Source organism: Rhinatrema bivittatum, unplaced genomic scaffold, assembly GCF_901001135.1.
Source record: "Rhinatrema bivittatum unplaced genomic scaffold, aRhiBiv1.1, whole genome shotgun sequence".
In the NCBI taxonomy this organism is placed as follows: domain Eukaryota; kingdom Metazoa; phylum Chordata; class Amphibia; order Gymnophiona; family Rhinatrematidae; genus Rhinatrema; species Rhinatrema bivittatum.
In genome coordinates, this window is record NW_021821478.1 from 20,986 (window position 1) to 42,136 (window position 21,151).

General features: G+C 52.2%; 1 protein-coding gene across 1 annotated transcript in view; it reads left to right on the forward strand.

Moving 5' to 3' along the window:
• The first annotated feature begins 258 nt into the window (after nucleotides 1-258).
• The window catches only part of NFKBIE (NFKB inhibitor epsilon), a 28,808-nt gene continuing 7,915 nt past the window's right edge, over nucleotides 259-21,151 (forward strand). Inside the window, exons 1-2 of the mRNA XM_029586876.1 lie at nucleotides 259-281; nucleotides 9,285-9,387. Coding sequence (XP_029442736.1) covers nucleotides 259-281; nucleotides 9,285-9,387 — 126 coding nt within the window. The remainder of the gene's footprint in view (nucleotides 282-9,284; nucleotides 9,388-21,151) is intronic.

The following is a 21,151-nucleotide window of genomic DNA, read 5'->3' on the forward strand; positions in this document are numbered from 1 at the left end:
GACCGCCGTAACGGATGCATCCACTTTCGGGAGCCTCAGCAGCTCCAAGATATTCTCAGGCAAGGGATATAGTTTGTCCATTGCCCTGCTGACTTTGAGGCCTGGCTCTGGGGTATCCCACTCCGGAGCATCGTCTGTCAGAGCATGGCATGCAGAGGAAAGGTCATAGCGGGGCCCACGCAAGCCCGCGAGAACAGGATCCACCTTATCTGGACTCTGTTCCAATGGCGATTCCGCAATTCCGAGCTCCGCTAGGACATGCGGAATGAGGGTGCCAACTCGTCGAGCTGAAATAATTGCACCACCTTAGGGTCATCCCCCTCCACCGAGGGCAAACGATCAGGCCCGGTGTCAGGGGGGCGGAGTGGGGTCCACCGGCCCCTCCCCCAGATCCGAATCATCTGGGTGGCCCCCCCCCATGCCATGGGGGCCTGCACTTTTCGGATCCTGGTCGCCGTTGGCACGTCATCTGCCCTGGGAATCTTAGCAGGCGGACCCCAGGGGGTTTGGGGCTCCTTGCTTGGGAGCACCACTGGCCAAAAAGACCTGAAAGAAATAAACTCAGGCAAGAAAACCGCAGGACCCCCTAAATTCCCCTCCGGGGAAAAGGGGTCCTCCTCATGAAGCCCCCCCTACGGCCCCTCGGGCCTCCACAGGGCTGGCACTGGCTGGAGAAAGCACTGGAGAAAGATCCACGCCCCCCCCCCCCCCCAACAGTTCTCTCCTCCGCGGCGCGAAACGCACCCAAAATGGCCGCCGTTCCCGCGCTCAGGGGGAACAGATCGGCTGGCAGCTGTTGAGCAGCGAGCAAGCTCTCGGTGCTCGACTGCTGTGCTACTGCCCCCGAAAAAGCGCCCCAAGAGCCCCCCCCACCGGGGAGGCAATGATCGCAGCAGCCCAACGAGGCGCGGCTCGACAGCCGTTCCCTACAGTGCAAGCACCGGCTCGTGCGCGGCAGTCACGGGAGGGGGGGAGAACAAAAACTCTCGCGCCCACCGTCCCCCAGGTACCAGAAGCGCGATCAGACACCGCCGCACAGCCGCATCAGCTCTGCCGCCCGATTCCCTGCAAGCAGCCTGCCTAACTTTTTTTTTAAACGTCGACAGACAGGAGGGAAAGAAATAAGTAAAGGGATACTTCCCTCAAGAGCTGGCAGAGGCTGGAAGAGGGAGCTGGACCACCAGCGATCACCCCGCCGGCCTAATTCAGGAGCAGAATTTGGGGTTCCCAACCCCTGTTCATCCACCGCCTTCTACCAGGGAGGACGGTCCCATCAGGACCTAACCACTCCCTGGGAGGCTAAAAAACCTGAAATCCTTTTTTTTTTTTTTTTAAACTTAAAATTTAGCTTGGGATCAGAACCGCAGGTTTTGCACCACCTCCGTCTGCTGGAGACAGAGAAATACTGAGGAGATGCAGGTGTCACACCGGGTTAAGAGGCAGTGCCTGCAAAACTTTCTCTGTCTCCATCTGCTGGAAGGGAGGCAAAACCCAGCTATTTGGACTGATCCGGGTACGTACAGGGAACATAAGATATTGCATACCGGGTCAGACTAATGGTCCATCAAGCCCAGTATCTTGTTTCCAACAGTGGCCAATCCAAGTCACAAGTACCCAAACATTAAATAGATCTCAAACTACTATTGCTTATTAATTAATGGACTATTGCTTATTAGTTAATAGCAGTTTTATGGATTTTTCAGCTAGGAACTTATCCAAACCTTTTTTAAACACAGCTACACTAACTGCCATAACCACATCCTCTGGCAATGAATTCCAGAGCTTAACTGTGCGCTGAGTGAAAAAGAACTTTCTCCGATTAGTTTTAAATGTGCCCCATGCTAACTTCATGGAGTGCCCCCTAGTCTCTTTCTACTATCTGAAAGAGTAAATAACCGATTCACATCTACCCGTTCTAGACCTCTCATGATTTTAAACACCTCTATCATATCCCCCCTCAGTCGTCTCTTCTCCAAGCTGAAAAGTCCTAACCTCTTCAGCCTTTCCTCATAGGGGAGTTGTTCCATTCCCTTTCTCATTTTGGTTGCCCTTCTCTGTACCTTCTCCATCGCAATTATATCTTTTTTGAGATGCGGCGACCAGAATTGTACACAGTATTCAAGGTGCGGTCTCACCATGGAGCGATACAGAGGCATTATGACATTTTCCGTTTTATTCATCATTCCTTTTCTAATAATTCCCAACATTCTGTATGCTTTTTTGACTGCCGCAGCACACTGAGCCGACGATTTCAATGTGTTATCCACTATGACACCTAGATCTCTTTCTTGGGTGGAAAAGGAGGGATCTGGGGGGGGGGGGGAGAAGGAGAGTGAGGAGATGAAAGCAGCTTTTAAAGGGAAAAGAGAGGGTGGGTGGGGTGTGATGGGGAGAGCGCTGTGGCTTCCTTCCATCATCCCATCTCTGTTCCTCCTTCTTTCTTTCTTTTTCCACCCCTTCCCCAGTACGCCTTTCTTCTCCTCTCCTCCCTCTCCCTCTCTCCTCCTCTCTCCCCTGCCTCTCTACCTCTCCTGCCTAAGATTCCTTCATTCCCTCCTCCGCAATCTTCTCTCTTCCCATTCCCAGATTCCTTCCACGCCAGCCCCAATCCCCAAGATCTCTTACCTCTAATAAAGAGCCAAATTGACCCTGAGCTAAACATGAAACAACACATCTCACAGAAAATAAAAGAAGGTTATGCAAAACTAATGATCCTAAGAAGACTAAAACCTCTATTAACGATTAACAATTTTCGCACAGTTCTACAAGCAATGATATTCGCTAGCACAGATTATTGTAACTCCCTGCTGTTAGGACTACCTCAATCTACAATTCGGCCTCTGCAAATATTGCAAAATTCTGCTGCCAGAGTTTTGACAGGCAAAAAAAAGAGTGACCACATTACAGGAACACTTGCTGAACTCCACTGGCTTCCAATTGAACAAAGAATACAATATAAAGCACTTTGTATAATCCATAAACTAATCCACGATGATAAAGCCGACTGGCTTAACACGGCACTGCGCATGCACGTACCACAGAGAAACCTGAGATCTGCAAATAAAGCTCTACTATCTGTCCCCTCTGTCATATCAGCACATCTCACGCAAGTAAGGGAAAGAGCACTGTTACTGGCTGGTCCTGTACTCTGGAATACCATGCCCCTCGAAATAAGACTGCAGACAAATCTGAAATTATTCAAAACTAATCTGAAATGTGAAAACCTGGCTTTTTAAACAAGCATTTTATAAAGATAAAGAAAAGAAGAAAAATAGTTGAGCGATAAGGATGCACCAAGCTAGAAGTTTTTAGTAACCTACATAAGCACATTAATGTTAAAATCAAACTGCCTAATTTGTTCCTAACAATCAGGTTTAATTTACACACCTAGTTTATTATTTAACATTGTTACCGTACTATGATGGCACACGAGTAATTTGTAATCTATATCACCCATATTTCTCTTTATCGTGCCCTTCTGTAAACCGTTGTGATGGTATTTAACTTAACGACGGTATAGAAAAAATTTTAAACAAATAAACAAATACAGTACGTAGACATAGAAATGTCAGAAAATGACTTCATTTGAATCAAATATTCTTTAAATTCTTCAAATTGCAAATATATGCAAATTTGCCATCAAATCTTGAAAAATTTGCCATAGAGAAATGTGTAAAAGTAAAAACAGAGTGACACTGACTTTTTAAAATGAGTGCTCGGGCGCACATACGCAGGAATATTGCGTGAGCTTGATTTAAAATGCGCCTACCACGTGTACGTGTGCTCCTAATATAAGCACTTACTTCAGCAAATATATTTTGCATATTTTCCTTAGGTCTTTCTTGGCTTTAATGCCAACAGTTCTGGTCACCGCATCTCAAAAAAGATATAGTTGCGATGGAGAAGGTACAGAGAAGGGCAACCAAAATGATAAAGGGGATGGAACAGCTCCCCTATGAGGAAAGGCTGAAGAGGTTAGGGCTGTTCAGCTTGGAGAAGAGACGACTGAGGGGGGATATGATAGAGGTGTTTAAAATCATGAGAGGTCTAGAACGGGTAGATGTGAATCGGTTATTTACTCTTTCGGATAGTAGAAAGACTAGGGGGCACTCCATGAATTTAGCATGGGGCACATTTAAAACTAATCGGAGAAAGTTCTTTTTCACTCAACGCACAATTAAGCTCTGGAATTAGGGAAGTTAAGCATAGCTGGGTTTAAAAAAAAGTTTGGACAAGTTCCTGGAGGAGAAATCCATAAATTGTTGTTCAAGTTGACTTAAGGAATAGCCACTGCCTATGACTAGCATCAGTAGCATGGGATCTATTTTTCATTTGGGTACTTGCCAGGTTCTTATGGCCTGGATTGGCCACTGTTGGAAACAGGATGCTGGGCTTGATGGACCCTTGGTCTGACCCAGCATGGCAACTTATTATCGTCCCAATGTGTGCAATGGATTTTGAAACGTGCTCATGTGAATGATATTCCCAGTTTCTCCTGTCAGTCCATGAGTTTGCCCAGGCCGTCTCAAGGTCATCCAGACCCCCTGGGTTTTTAAGCCTGCACTCCTCCCAGTTGACCCAGATCCCTCCCCCAGTCAAGAGCAGAAGTAAACGTGCGTGGCTGCCGGATTTTAAAAACCCCGCCCCCCCCCCTTTTTTTTTAGCTCGCACATATAACGCTCGTAATTCTCTGCTCTTTAAATTCTCTTTGCTCATGTGCAATGTGTATACTTGTGTACTTAGGCCTTTTAACACAAGCAATGCTTTTAAAATGCATCCCAGTGTTGGTGAATGCTGAAAACAGACTGTCCACTCAGAAACAAATCTTATATAACTTGGCTCTTGCACCTAAAGGGTGTCCCAGGATGATCCAAGATCTTCATTCCTATAATTATCTGTTCTGGGGAACACAGCCGTGTTTCGGCGTGCTGCTGACACCTGATTCAGGGGCACCAGCTCCACTACGCGGCTTCAGATTCGGGCACAGATCACAGGAGCCGCTCTGCTGCATCTGAAAACATCAAGTGTTCAGCTACCAATTGGGGTTCATTCAAGTTTATCTGGATAAAATCTAAGGAATCAGATTTCAGCCCAGAAAACCTCAATCTTCTGGAAGCCGCAGTCCTCCCTAGTACTAAGGAAAATTCACACCTCGATTCCTGACATAGTGTCTGAGTACAAATCTGGAAAATCATAGACCAGGATAAATAACATTACACCCCTCAAATCTGAGAAATCAGGGACCGGGATAAAGGACGCTGCGCCCCTCCAATCTGAGAAATCACAGACAGGGATAAAAGACCACTGCGCCCCTCCAGTCTGAGAAATCACATACAGGGATAAAAGACCACTGGCCCCTCCAATCTGAGAAATCACAGACAGGGATAAAAGAACACTGCGCCCCTCCAATCTGAGAAATCACAGACAGGGATAAAAGAACACTGCGCCCCTCCAATCTGAGAAATCACAGACAGGGATAAAAGACCACTGCGCCCCTCCAATCTGAGAAATCACATACAGGGATAAAAGACCGCTGCGCCCCTCCAATCTGAGAAATCACAGACAGGGATAAAAGACCACTGCGCCCCCTCCAATCTGAGAAATCACAGACAGGGATAAAAGACCACTGCGCCCCTCCAATCTGAGAAATCACAGACATGGATAAAAGACCACTGCGCCCCCTCCAATCTGAGAAATCACAGACAGGGATAAAAGACCACTGCTCCCCCTCCAATCTGAGAAATCACATACAGGGATAAAAGATCACTGGCCCCTCCAATCTGAGAAATCACATACAAGGATAAAAGACCGCTGCGCCCCTCCGATCTGAGAAATCACATACAGGGATAAAAGACCACTGCGCCCCTCCAGTCTGAGAAATCACATACAGGGATAAAAGACCACTGGCCCCTCCAATCTGAGAAATCACAGACAGGGATAAAAGAACACTGCGCCCCTCCAATCTGAGAAATCACAGACAGGGATAAAAGACCGCTGCGCCCCTCCAATCTGAGAAATCACATACAGGGATAAAAGACCGCTGCGCCCCTCCAATCTGAGAAATCACATACAGGGATAAAAGAACACTGCGCCCCTCCTATCTGAGAAATCCCAGACAGGGATAAAAGACCACTGCGCCCCTCCAATCTGAGAAATCACAGACAGGGATAAAAGACCACTGCGCCCCTCCAATCTGAGAAATCACAGACAGGGATAAAAGACCACTGCGCCCCCTCCAATCTGAGAAATCACAGACAGGGATAAAAGACCACTGCGCCCCCTCCAATCTGAGAAATCACAGACAGGGATAAAAGACCACTGCGCCCCTCCGATCTGAGAAATCACATACAGGGATAAAAGACCACTGCGCCCCTCCGATCTGAGAAATCACATACAGGGATAAAAGACCACTGCGCCCCTCCGATCTGAGAAATCACATACAGGGATAAAAGACCACTGCGCCCCTCCGATCTGAGAAATCACATACAGGGATAAAAGACCACTGCGCCCCCTCCAATCTGAGAAATCACATACAGGGATAAAAGACCACTGGCCCCTCCAATCTGAGAAATCCCATACGGGATAAAAGACCACTGCGCCCCTCCAATCTGAGAAATCCCATACGGGATAAAAGACCACTGCGCCCCTCCAATCTGAGAAATCACAGACAGGGATAAAAGACCACTGCGCCCCTCCAATCTGAGAAATCACAGACATGGATAAAAGACCACTGCGCCCCCTCCAATCTGAGAAATCACAGACAGGGATAAAAGACCACTGCGCCCCTCCAATCTGAGAAATCACATACAGGGATAAAAGACCACTGCGCCCCTCCGATCTGAGAAATCACATACAGGGATAAAAGACCGCTGCGCCCCTCCGATCTGAGAAATCACATACAGGGATAAAAGACCACTGCGCCCCTCCGATCTGAGAAATCACATACAGGGATAAAAGACCACTGCGCCCCTCCGATCTGAGAAATCACATACAGGGATAAAAGACCACTGCGCCCCCTCCAATCTGAGAAATCACATACAGGGATAAAAGACCACTGGCCCCTCCAATCTGAGAAATCCCATACGGGATAAAAGACCACTGCGCCCCTCCAATCTGAGAAATCCCATACGGGATAAAAGACCACTGCGCCCCTCCAATCTGAGAAATCACAGACAGGGATAAAAGACCACTGCGCCCCTCCAATCTGAGAAATCACAGACATGGATAAAAGACCACTGCGCCCCCTCCAATCTGAGAAATCACAGACAGGGATAAAAGACCACTGCGCCCCTCCAATCTGAGAAATCACATACAGGGATAAGAGACCACTGCGCCCCTCCGATCTGAGAAATCACATACAGGGATAAAAGACCGCTGCGCCCCTCCGATCTGAGAAATCACAGACAGGGATAAAAGACCACTGCGCCCCCTCCAATCTGAGAAATCACAGACAGGGATAAAAGACCACTGCGCCCCCTCCAATCTGAGAAATCACAGACAGGGATAAAAGACCACTGCGCCCCCCCCAATCTGAGAAATCACAGACAGGGATAAAAGACCACTGCGCCCCCCCCAATCTGAGAAATCACAGACAGGGATAAAAGACCACTGCGCCCCCCCCAATCTGAGAAATCACAGACAGGGATAAAAGACCACTGCGCCCCTCCAATCTGAGAAATCACATACAGGGATAAAAGACCGCTGCGCCCCTCCGATCTGAGAAATCACATACAGGGATAAAAGACCGCTGCGCCCCCTCCAATCTGAGAAATCACAGACAGGGATAAAAGACCGCTGCGCCCCCTCCAATCTGAGAAATCACAGACAGGGATAAAAGACCGCTGCGCCCCCTCCAATCTGAGAAATCACAGACAGGGATAAAAGACCGCTGCGCCCCCTCCAATCTGAGAAATCACAGACAGGGATAAAAGACCACTGCGCCCCCTCCAATCTGAGAAATCACAGACAGGGATAAAAGACCTCTGCGCCCCTCCAATCTGAGAAATCACATACAGGGATAAAAGACCACTGTGCCCCTCCGATCTGAGAAATCACATACAGGGATAAAAGACCGCTGCGCCCCTCCGATCTGAGAAATCACATACAGGGATAAAAGACCGCTGCGCCCCTCCGATCTGAGAAATCACATACAAGGATAAAAGACCGCTGCGTCCCTCCGATCTGAGAAATCACATACAAGGATAAAAGACCGCTGCGCCCCTCCGATCTGAGAAATCACATACAGGGATAAAAGACCACTGCGCCCCCTCCGATCTGAGAAATCACTTACAGGGATAAAAGACCACTGCACCCTTCAAATCTGAGAAATCACATACAGGGATAAAAGACCACTGCGCCCCCTCCAATCTGAGAAATCACATACAGGGATAAAAGACCACTGCGCCCCTCCAATCTGAGAAATCACATACAGGGATAAAAGATCACTGCGCCCCTCAAATCTGAGAAATCACAGACAGGGATAAAAGACCACTGCGCCCCTCCAATCTGAGAAATCACATACAGGGATAAAAGATCACTGCACCCCTCCAATCTGAGAAATCACATACAGGGATAAAAGAACACTGCGCCCCTCCAATCTGAGAAATCACATACAGGGATAAAGAACACTGCACCCCTCAAATCTGAGAAATCACATACAGGGATAAAAGAACACTGCACCCCTCAAATCTGAGAAATCACATACAGGGATAAAAGAACACTGCACCCCTCAAATCTGAGAAATCACATACAGGGATAAAAGACCACTGCACCCCTCAAATCTGAGAAATCACATACAGGGATAAAAGACCACTGCACCCCTCAAATCTGAGAAATCACATACAGGGATAAAAGACCACTGCGCCCCTCCAATCTGAGAAATCACGTACAGGGATAAAAGACCACTGCGCCCCCTCCGATATGAGAAATCGGGGACCGGGATAAAGAACACTGCGCCCCTCCAGTCTGGATAGCATTCTGAAACGTGACTGCAGTACTTGCCAGATATGAATAGAACAGGTGTTACCTAATGATTTCTGAATGATTTATGTATGTTCTTGTAAATGTTTTATGTATGTAAATATTATTTAAATACATTGAAATGAGACTACCGTTACAGTATTGAGAGCTTCCCCTCCGCACACTTTTTTTCTATTGTAGTTCAGCTCTGCCTTGCTGCTGTTGGGGAGAAATTGGGTAAAGGCTTATTCGTGTGGGCAGGGAGGAGGGGGGAGCAGAGTGGTCCTGGAGCACTGGACATGACCTGCTGCTTTTTCTCCCCCTAGCTTCCTGCACCTGGCCATTATCCACAGCGTTCCCGATATTGCTCTTTACTTTATTTCCCTGGTCACCCCTGAAGTGCTGGAGATCCAGAATGACCTATACCAGGTAAGAATTGTGTGCCAAAATCAGTCTACCTACCCTGTATCCCAACACACCCCTGCCCATACCTCCTCGCAGAGAGACACACCTGCCCACCCTGTGTCACACTGTAACCCCTTCTAGGAAGGCATAGGAGCCGCCCTGTGTCACACTGTAACCCTGCCCCTAGCCCCTCACCCTCACTCATAGTGAGACCCCTTCTAGGAAGGCATAGGAGCCACCCTGTGTCACACTGTAACCCTGCCCCCAGCCTCTCACCCCGGCTCATAGTGAGACCCCTTCTAGGAAGGCATAGGAGCCACCCTGTGTCACACTGTAACCCTGCCCCTAGCCCCTCACCCTCACTCATAGTGAGACCCCTTCTAGGAAGGCATAGGAGCCACCCTGTGTCACACTGTAACCCTGCCCCTAGCCCCTCACCCTCACTCATAGTGAGACCCCTTCTAGGAAGGCATAGGAGCCACCCTGTGTCACACTGTAACCCTGCCCCTAGCCCCTCACCCCGGCTCATAGTGAGACCCCTTCTAGGAAGGCATAGGAGCCACCCTATGTCACACTGTAACCCTCCCCCTAGCCCCTCACCCCTGCTCATAGTGAGACCCCTTCTAGGAAGGCATAGGAGCCACCCTGTGTCACACTGTAACCCTGCCCCTAGCCCCTCACCCTCACTCATAGTGAGACCCCTTCTAGGAAGGCAGAGGAGCCACCCTGTGTCACACTGTAACCCTGCCCCTAGCCCCTCACCCTCACTCATAGTGAGACCCCTTCTAGGAAGTCATAGGAGCCACCCTGTGTCACACTGTAACCCTGCCCCTAGCCCCTCACCCCTACAGATGATACAAAATTATTCAGAGTAGTTAAATCACAAGCAGACTGTGATACATTACAGGAGGACCTTGCAAGACTGGAAGATTGGGCATCCAAATGGCAGATGAAATTTAATGTGGATAAGTGCAAGGTGATGCATATAGGGAAAAATAATCCTTGCTGTAGTTACTCGATGTTAGGTTCCATATTAGGAGCTACCACCCAAGAAAGAGATCTAGACATCATAGTGGATAACACATTGAAATCGTCAGCTCAGTGTCCTGTGGCAGTCAAAAAAGCAAAGAGAATGTTGGGAATTATTAGAAAGGGAATGTAGAATAAAACGGAAAATGTCATAATGCCTCTGTATCGCTCCATGGTGAGACTGCACCTTGAATACTGTGTACAACTCTGGCTGCCGCATCTCAAAAAAGATATATTTGCGATGGAGAAGGTACAGAGAAGGGTAACCAAAATGATAAAGGGGATGGAACAGCTCCCCTATGAGGAAAGACTGAAGAGGTTAGGGCTGTTCAGCTTGGAGAAGAGACGACTGAGGGGGGATATGATAGAGGTCTTTAAGATCATGAGAGGTCTTGAACGAGTAGATGTGAATCGATTATTTACACTTTCAAATAATAGAAGGACTAGGGGATATTCCTTGAAGTTAGCAAGTAGCACATTTAAGACTAATTGGAGAAAATTATTTTTCACTCAATAAAGCTCTGGAATTTGTTGCCAGAGGATGTGGTTAGTGCAGTTAGTGTAGCTGGGTTCAAAAAAGGTTTGGATAAGTTCTTGGAGGAGAAGTCCATTAATGGCTATTAATCAAGTTTACTTAGGGAATAGCCACTGCTATTAATTGCATCAGTAGCATGGGATCTTCTTAGTGTTTGGGTAATTGCCAGGTTCTTGTGGCCTGGATTGGCCACTGTTGGAAACAGGATGCTGGGCTTGATGGTCCCTTGGTCTGACCCAGCATGGCAATTTCTTATGTTCTTATCTTCCATCACTAGGTGTCACTGTAAGCTCAGGGTGTGTGTGCGTGTGTCTCTCCCTCCATCACTGGGTGTCACTGTGCGTCACTGTGCGCTCAGGTTGTGTGTGTGTGTGTGTGCGAGTCTCTCCCTCCATCACTAGGTGTCACTGTGAGCTCAGGGTGTGTGCGTGTGGGTCTCTCCCTCCATCACTAGGTGTCACTGTGAGCTCAGGGTGTGTGCGTGTGGGTCTCTCCCTCCATCACTGGGTGTCACTGTGATTTCAGGGTGTGTGTGTGTGTGTGTGTGTGTGTGTGTGTGCGAGTCTCTTCCTCCATCACTAGGTGTCACTGTGCGCTCAGGTTGTGTGTGTGTGTGTGCGAGTCTCTCCCTCCATCACTAGGTGTCACTGTGCGCTCAGGTTGTGTGTGTGTGTGTGCGAGTCTCTCCCTCCATCACTAGGTGTCACTGTGCGCTCAAGTTGTGTGTGTGTGTGCGAGTCTCTCCCTCCTTCACTAGGTGTCACTGTGAGCTCAGGGTGTGTGCGTGTGGATCTCTCCCTCCATCACTGGGTGTCACTGTGATTTCAGGGTGTGTGTGTGTGTGTGAGTCTCTCCCTCCATCACTAGGTGTCACTGTGAGCTCAGGGCGTGTGTGTGGGTTTCTCCCTCCATCACTAGGTGTCACTGTGAGCTCAGGGCGTGTGTGTGGGTTTCTCCGTCCATCACTGGGTGTCACTGTGAGCTCAGGGCGTGTGTGTGGGTCTCTCCCTCCATCACTAGGTGTCACTGTGAGCTCAGGGCGTGTGTGTGGGTTTCTCCGTCCATCACTGGGTGTCACTTTGAGCTCAGGGTGTGTGTGTGTGTGTGTGTGGGTCTCTCCCTCCATCACTAGGTGTCACTGTGAGCTCAGGGTGTGTGTGTGAGTCTCTCCCTCCATCACTAGATGTCACTGTGAGCTCAGGGTGTGTGTGCAAGTCTCTCCCTCCATCACTGGGTGTCACTGTGAGCTCAGGGTGTGTGTGTGTGTGTGCAAGTCTCTCCCTCCATCACTGGGTGTCACTGTGAGCTCAGGGTGTGTGTGTGTGTGTGCAAGTCTCTCCCTCCATCACTAGGTGTCACTGTGAGCTCAGGGTGTGTGTGTGTGGGTCTCTCCCTCCATCACTAGGTGTCACTGTGAGCTCAGGGCGTGTGTGTGGGTCTCTCCCTCCATCACTAGGTGTCACTGTGAGCTCAGGGCGTGTGTGTGGGTTTCTCCGTCCATCACTGGGTGTCACTTTGAGCTCAGGGTGTGTGTGTGTGGGTTTCTCCCTCCATCACTAGGTGTCACTGTGAGCTCAGGGCGTGTGTGTGGGTCTCTCCCTCCATCACTAGGTGTCACTGTGAGCTCAGGGCGTGTGTGTGGGTCTCTCCCTCCATCACTAGGTGTCACTGTGAGCTCAGGGCGTGTGTGTGGGTTTCTCCGTCCATCACTGGGTGTCACTTTGAGCTCAGGGTGTGTGTGTGTGTGTGTGGGTCTCTCCCTCCATCACTAGGTGTCACTGTGAGCTCAGGGTGTGTGTGTGTGTGTGTGTGTGAGTCTCTCCCTCCATCACTAGGTGTCACTGTGAGCTCAGGGTGTGTGTGCAAGTCTCTCCCTCCATCACTGGGTGTCACTGTGAGCTCAGGGTGTGTGTGTGTGTGTGCAAGTCTCTCCCTCCATCACTGGGTGTCACTGTGAGCTCAGGGTGTGTGTGTGTGTGTGTGCAAGTCTCTCCCTCCATCACTGGGTGTCACTGTGAGCTCAGGGTGTGTGTGTGAGTCTCTCCCTCCATCACTATGTGTCACTGTGAGCTCAGGGTGTGTGTGTGTGGGTCTCTCCCTCCATCACTAGGTGTCACTGTGAGCTCAGGGCGTGTGTGTGTGTGTGTGTGCGAGTCTCTCCCTCCATCACAGGGTGTCACTGTTAGCTCAGGGCGTGTGTGTGCGAGTCTCTCCCTCCATCACTGGGTGTCACTGTGAGCTCAGGGTGTGTGTGTGTGTGTGTGGGTCTCTCCCTCCATCACTGGGTGTCACTGTGAGCTCAGGGTGTGTGTGTGGATCTCTCCCTCCATCACTAGGTGTCACTGTGAGCTCAGGGTGTGTGTGTGTGGGTCTCTCCCTCCATCACTGGGTGTCACTGTGAGCTCAGGGTGTGTGTGTGCGAGTTTCTCCCTCATCACTGGGTGTCACTGTGAGCTCAGGGTGTGTGTGTGTGGGTCTCTCCCTCCATCACTGGGTGTCACTGTGAGCTCAGGGTGTGTGTGTGTGGGTCTCTCCCTCCATCACTGGGTGTCACTGTGAGCTCAGGGTGTGTGTGTGCGGGTCTCTCCCTCCATCACTAGGTGTCACTGTGAGCTCAGGGTGAGTGTGTGCGAGTCTCTCCCTCCATCACTAGGTGTCACTGTGAGCTCAGGGTGTGTGTGTGCGAGTCTTTCCCTCATCACTGGGTGTCGCTGTGAGCTCAGGGCGTGTGTGCGAGTCTCTCCCTCCGTCACTAGGTGTCACTGTGAGCTCAGGGTGTGTGCGTGTGGGTCTCTCCCTCCATCACTCGGTGTCACTGTGATTTCAGGGGGTGTGTGTGTGTGTGCGAGTCTCTCCCTCCATCACTAGGTGTTACTGTGCGCTCAGGTTGTGTGTGTGTGTGTGCGAGTCTCTCCCTCCTTCACTAGGTGTCACTGTGAGCTCAGGGTGTGTGCGTGTGGGTCTCTCCCTCCATCACTAGGTGTCACTGTGAGCTCAGGGTGTGTGCGTGTGGATCTCTCCCTCCATCACTGGGTGTCACTGTGATTTCAGGGTGTGTGTGTGTGTGTGTGTGTGTGTGCGAGTCTCTCCCTCCATCACTGGGTGTCACTGTGAGCTCAGGGCATGTGTATGGGTTTCTCCCTCCATCACTAGGTGTCACTGTGAGCTCAGGGCATGTGTGTGGGTTTCTCCCTCCATCACTGGGTGTCACTGTGAGCTCAGGGTGTGTGTGTGTGGGTCTCTCCCTCCATCACTGGGTGTCACTGTGAGCTCAGGGTGTGTGTGTGCGGGTCTCTCCCTCCATCACTAGGTGTCACTGTGAGCTCAGGGTGTGTGTGTGCGAGTCTCTCCCTCCATCACTAGGTGTCACTGTGAGCTCAGGGTGTGTGTGTGCGAGTCTCTCCCTCATCACTGGGTGTCGCTGTGAGCTCAGGGCGTGTGTGCGAGTCTCTCCCTCCATCACTAGGTGTCACTGTGAGCTCAGGGTGTGTGCGTGTGGGTCTCTCCCTCCATCACTCGGTGTCACTGTGATTTCAGGGGGTGTGTGTGTGTGTGCGAGTCTCTCCCTCCATCACTAGGTGTCACTGTGAGCTCAGGTTGTGTGCGTGTGGGTCTCTCCCTCCATCACTCGGTGTCACTGTGATTTCAGGGGGTGTGTGTGTGTGTGCGAGTCTCTCCCTCCATCACTAGGTGTTACTGTGCGCTCAGGTTGTGTGTGTGTGTGTGCGAGTCTCTCCCTCCTTCACTAGGTGTCACTGTGAGCTCAGGGTGTGTGCGTGTGGGTCTCTCCCTCCATCACTAGGTGTCACTGTGAGCTCAGGGTGTGTGCGTGTGGATCTCTCCCTCCATCACTGGGTGTCACTGTGATTTCAGGGTGTGTGTGTGTGTGTGTGTGTGTGCGAGTCTCTCCCTCCATCACTAGGTGTCACTGTGAGCTCAGGGCATGTGTATGGGTTTCTCCCTCCATCACTAGGTGTCACTGTGAGCTCAGGGCATGTGTGTGGGTTTCTCCCTCCATCACTAGGTGTCACTGTGAGCTCAGGGTGTGTGCGTGTGGATCTCTCCCTCCATCACTGGGTGTCACTGTGATTTCAGGGTGTGTGTGTGTGTGTGTGTGCGAGTCTCTCCCTCCATCACTAGGTGTCACTGTGAGCTCAGGGCATGTGTATGGGTTTCTCCCTCCATCACTAGGTGTCACTGTGAGCTCAGGGCATGTGTGTGGGTTTCTCCCTCCATCACTAGGTGTCACTGTGAGCTCAGGGTGTGTGCGTGTGGATCTCTCCCTCCATCACTGGGTGTCACTGTGATTTCAGGGTGTGTGTGTGTGTGTGCGAGTCTCTCCCTCCATCACTAGGTGTCACTGTGAGCTCAGGGCATGTGTGTGGGTTTCTCCCTCCATCACTAGGTGTCACTGTGAGCTCAGGGCATGTGTGTGGGTCTCTCCCTCCATCACTAGGTGTCACTGTGAGCTCAGGGCATGTGTGTGGGTTTCTCCGTCCATCACTGGGTGTCACTTTGAGCTCAGGGTGTGTGTGTGTGTGTGTGGGTCTCTCCCTCCATCACTAGGTGTCACTGTGAGCTCAGGGCGTGTGTGTGTGTGCGAGTCTCTCCCTCCATCACTAGGTGTCACTGTGAGCTCAGGGTGTGTGTGCAAGTCTCTCCCTCCATCACTGGGTGTCACTGTGAGCTCAGGGTGTGTGTGCGAGTCTCTCCCTCCATCACTGGGTGTCACTGTGAGCTCAGGGCGTGTGTGTGTGAGTCTCTCCCTCCATCACTGAGTGTCACTGTGAGCTCAGGGTGTGTGTGTGAGTCTCTCCCTCCATCACTAGGTGTCACTGTGAGCTCAGGGTGTGTGTGCGAGTCTCTCCCTCCATCACTGGGTGTCACTGTGAGCTCAGGGTGTGTGTGTGTGGGTCTCTCCCTCCATCACTAGGTGTCACTGTGAGCTCAGGGCGTGTGTGTGTGTGTGTGCGAGTCTCTCCCTCCATCACAGGGTGTCACTGTTAGCTCAGGGCGTGTGTGTGTGCGAGTCTCTCCCTCCATCACTGGGTGTCACTGTTAGCTCAGGGCGTGTGTGTGCGAGTCTCTCCCTCCATCACTGGGTGTCACTGTGAGCTCAGGGTGTGTGTGTGTGTGTGTGTGGGTCTCTCCCTCCATCACTGGGTGTCACTGTGAGCTCAGGGTGTGTGTGTGGGTCTCTCCCTCCATCACTAGGTGTCACTGTGAGCTCAGGGTGTGTGTGTGTGTGTCTCTCCCTCCATCACTGGGTGTCACTGTGAGCTCAGGGTGTGTGTGTGCGAGTCTCTCCCTCCATCACTGGGTGTCGCTGTGAGCTCAGGGCGTGTGTGTGTGTGGGTCTCTCCCTCCATCACTAGGTGTCACTGTGAGCTCAGGGTGTGTGTGTGCGAGTCTCTCCCTCCATCACTGGGTGTCACTGTTAGCTCAGGGTGTGTGTGTGCGAGTCTCTCCCTCCATCACTAGGTGTCACTGTGAGCTCAGGGTGTGTGTGCGAGTCTATCCCTCCATCACTGGGTGTCACTGTGAGCTCAGGGTGTGTGTGTGCGAGTCTCTCCCTCCATCACTGGGTGTCGCTGTGAGCTCAGGGCGTGTGTGTGTGTGCGAGTCTCTCCCTCCATCACTGGGTGTCACTGTTAGCTCAGGGTGTGTGTGTGCGAGTCTCTCCCTCCATCACTGGGTGTCACTGTTAGCTCAGGGTGTGTGTGTGCGAGTCTCTCCCTCCATCACTAGGTGTCACTGTGAGCTCAGGGTGTGTGTGCGAGTCTCTCCCTCCATCACTGGGTGTCACTGTGAGCTCAGGGCGTGTGTGTGTGAGTCTCTCCCTCCATCACTGGGTGTCACTGTGAGCTCAGGGCGTGTGTGTGTGTGGGTCTCTCCCTCCATCACTGGGTGTCACTGTGAGCTCAGGGCGTGTGTGTGAGTCTCTCCCTCCATCACTAGGTGTCACTGTGAGCTCAGGGTGTGTGTGCGAGTCTCTCCCTCCATCACTGGGTGTCACTGTGAGCTCAGGGCGTGTGTGTGTGAGTCTCTCCCTCCATCACTAGGTGTCACTGTGAGCTCAGGGCGTGTGTGTGTGTGGGTCTCTCCCTCCATCACTGGGTGTCACTGTGAGCTCAGGGCGTGTGTGTGTGAGTCTCTCCCTCCATCACTAGGTGTCACTGTGAGCTCAGGGCGTGTGTGTGTGGGTCTCTCCCTCCATCACTGGGTGTCACTGTGAGCTCAGGGTCTGTGTGTGGGTCTCTCCCTCCATCACTAGGTGTCACTGTGAGCTCAGGGTGTGTGTTTGTGGGTCTCTCCCTCCATCACTGGGTGTCACTGTGAGCTCAGGGCGTGTGTGTGTGAGTCTCTCCCTCCATCACTGGGTGTCACTGTGAGCTCAGGGTGTGTGTGTGAGTCTCTCCCTCCATCACTGGGTGTCACTGTGAGCTCAGGGTGTGTGTGTGAGTCTCTCCCTCCATCACTGGGTGTCACTGTGAGCTCAGGGCATGTGTGTGTGAGTCTCTCCCTCCATCACTGGGTGTCACTGTGAGCTCAGGGTGTGTGTGTGCGAGTCTCTCTCTCCATCACTGGGTGTCACTGTGAGCTCAGGGTGTGTGTGCGAGTCTCTCCCTCCATCACTGGGTGTCACTGTGAGCTCAGGGTGTGTGTGCGAGTCTCTCCCTCCATCACTGGGTGTCACTGTGAGCTCAGGGTGTGTGTGCGAGTCTCTCCCTCCATCACTGGGTGTCACTGTGAGCTCAGGGTGTGTGTGCGAGTCTCTCCCTCCATCACTGGGTGTCACTGTGAGCTCAGGGCGTGTGTGTGTGCGCGAGTCTCTCCCTCCATCACTGGGTGTCACTGTGAGCTCAGGGTGTGTGTGTGTGGGTCTCTCCCTCCATCACTGGGTGTCACTGTGAGCTCAGGGTGTGTGTGTGTGGGTCTCTCCCTCCATCACTGGGTGTCACTGTGAGCTCAGGGTGTGTGTGTGCGGGTCTCTCCCTCCATCACTAGGTGTCACTGTGAGCTCAGGGCATGTGTGTGGGTTTCTCCCTCCATCACTGGGTGTCACTGTGAGCTCAGGGTGTGTGTGTGTGGGTCTCTCCCTCCATCACTGGGTGTCACTGTGAGCTCAGGGTGTGTGTGTGTGGGTCTCTCCCTCCATCACTGGGTGTCACTGTGAGCTCAGGGTGTGTGTGCGAGTCTCTCCCTACATCACTAGGTGTCACTGTGAGCTCAGGGTGTGTGTGTGCGAGTCTCTCCCTCCATCACTAGGTGTCACTGTGAGCTCAGGGTGTGTGTGTGCGAGTCTCTCCCTCATCACTGGGTGTCGCTGTGAGCTCAGGGCGTGTGTGCGAGTCTCTCCCTCCATCACTAGGTGTCACTGTGAGCTCAGGGTGTGTGCGTGTGGGTCTCTCCCTCCATCACTCGGTGTCACTGTGATTTCAGGGGGTGTGTGTGTGTGTGTGCGAGTCTCTCCCTCCATCACTAGGTGTCACTGTGAGCTCAGGTTGTGTGCGTGTGGGTCTCTCCCTCCATCACTCGGTGTCACTGTGATTTCAGGGGGTGTGTGTGTGTGTGCGAGTCTCTCCCTCCATCACTAGGTGTTACTGTGCGCTCAGGTTGTGTGTGTGTGTGTGTGCGAGTCTCTCCCTCCTTCACTAGGTGTCACTGTGAGCTCAGGGTGTGTGCGTGTGGGTCTCTCCCTCCATCACTAGGTGTCACTGTGAGCTCAGGGTGTGTGCGTGTGGATCTCTCCCTCCATCACTGGGTGTCACTGTGATTTCAGGGTGTGTGTGTGTGTGTGTGTGTGTGCGAGTCTCTCCCTCCATCACTAGGTGTCACTGTGAGCTCAGGGCATGTGTATGGGTTTCTCCCTCCATCACTAGGTGTCACTGTGAGCTCAGGGCATGTGTGTGGGTTTCTCCCTCCATCACTAGGTGTCACTGTGAGCTCAGGGTGTGTGCGTGTGGATCTCTCCCTCCATCACTGGGTGTCACTGTGATTTCAGGGTGTGTGTGTGTGTGTGTGTGCGAGTCTCTCCCTCCATCACTAGGTGTCACTGTGAGCTCAGGGCATGTGTATGGGTTTCTCCCTCCATCACTAGGTGTCACTGTGAGCTCAGGGCATGTGTGTGGGTTTCTCCCTCCATCACTAGGTGTCACTGTGAGCTCAGGGTGTGTGCGTGTGGATCTCTCCCTCCATCACTGGGTGTCACTGTGATTTCAGGGTGTGTGTGTGTGTGTGTGTGTGTGTGCGAGTCTCTCCCTCCATCACTAGGTGTCACTGTGAGCTCAGGGCATGTGTGTGGGTTTCTCCCTCCATCACTAGGTGTCACTGTGAGCTCAGGGCATGTGTGTGGGTCTCTCCCTCCATCACTAGGTGTCACTGTGAGCTCAGGGCATGTGTGTGGGTTTCTCCGTCCATCACTGGGTGTCACTTTGAGCTCAGGGTGTGTGTGTGTGTGTGTGGGTCTCTCCCTCCATCACTAGGTGTCACTGTGAGCTCAGGGCGTGTGTGTGTGTGCGAGTCTCTCCCTCCATCACTAGGTGTCACTGTGAGCTCAGGGTGTGTGTGCAAGTCTCTCCCTCCATCACTGGGTGTCACTGTGAGCTCAGGGTGTGTGTGCGAGTCTCTCCCTCCATCACTGGGTGTCACTGTGAGCTCAGGGCATGTGTGTGTGAGTCTCTCCCTCCATCACTGGGTGTCACTGTGAGCTCAGGGTGTGTGTGTGAGTCTCTCCCTCCATCACTAGGTGTCACTGTGAGCTCAGGGTGTGTGTGCGAGTCTCTCCCTCCATCACTGGGTGTCACTGTGAGCTCAGGGTGTGTGTGTGTGGGTCTCTCCCTCCATCACTAGGTGTCACTGTGAGCTCAGGGCGTGTGTGTGTGTGTGTGCGAGTCTCTCCCTCCATCACAGGGTGTCACTGTTAGCTCAGGGCGTGTGTGTGTGCGAGTCTCTCCCTCCATCACTGGGTGTCACTGTTAGCTCAGGGCGTGTGTGTGCGAGTCTCTCCCTCCATCACTGGGTGTCACTGTGAGCTCAGGGTGTGTGTGTGTGTGTGTGTGGGTCTCTCCCTCCATCACTGGGTGTCACTGTGAGCTCAGGGTGTGTGTGTGGGTCTCTCCCTCCATCACTAGGTGTCACTGTGAGCTCAGGGTGTGTGTGTGTGGGTCTCTCCCTCCATCACTGGGTGTCACTGTGAGCTCAGGGTGTGTGTGTGTGTGTGTGTGGGTCTCTCCCTCCATCACTAGGTGTCACTGTGAGCTCAGGGTGTGTGTGTGCGAGTCTCTCCCTCCATCACTGGGTGTCACTGTTAGCTCAGGGTGTGTGTGTGCGAGTCTCTCCCTCCATCACTGGGTGTCACTGTGAGCTCAGGGTGTGTGTGCGAGTCTATCCCTCCATCACTGGGTGTCACTGTGAGCTCAGGGTGTGTGTGTGCGAGTCTCTCCCTCCATCACTGGGTGTCGCTGTGAGCTCAGGGCGTGTGTGTGTGTGCGAGTCTCTCCCTCCATCACTGGGTGTCACTGTTAGCTCAGGGTGTGTGTGTGCGAGTCTCTCCCTCCATCACTGGGTGTCACTGTGAGCTCAGGGTGTGTGTGTGCGAGTCTCTCCCTCCATCACTAGGTGTCACTGTGAGCTCAGGGTGTGTGTGCGAGTCTCTCCCTCCATCACTGGGTGTCACTGTGAGCTCAGGGCGTGTGTGTGTGAGTCTCTCCCTCCATCACTGGGTGTCACTGTGAGCTCAGGGCGTGTGTGTGTGTGGGTCTCTCCCTCCATCACTGGGTGTCACTGTGAGCTCAGGGCGTGTGTGTGAGTCTCTCCCTCCATCACTAGGTGTCACTGTGAGCTCAGGGTGTGTGTGCGAGTCTCTCCCTCCATCACTGGGTGTCACTGTGAGCTCAGGGCGTGTGTGTGTGAGTCTCTCCCTCCATCACTAGGTGTCACTGTGAGCTCAGGGCGTGTGTGTGTGTGGGTCTCTCCCTCCATCACTGGGTGTCACTGTGAGCTCAGGGCGTGTGTGTGTGAGTCTCTCCCTCCATCACTGGGTGTCACTGTGAGCTCAGGGTCTGTGTGTGGGTCTCTCCCTCCATCACTAGGTGTCACTGTGAGCTCAGGGTGTGTGTTTGTGGGTCTCTCCCTCCATCACTGGGTGTCACTGTGAGCTCAGGGCGTGTGTGTGTGAGTCTCTCCCTCCATCACTGGGTGTCACTGTGAGCTCAGGGTGTG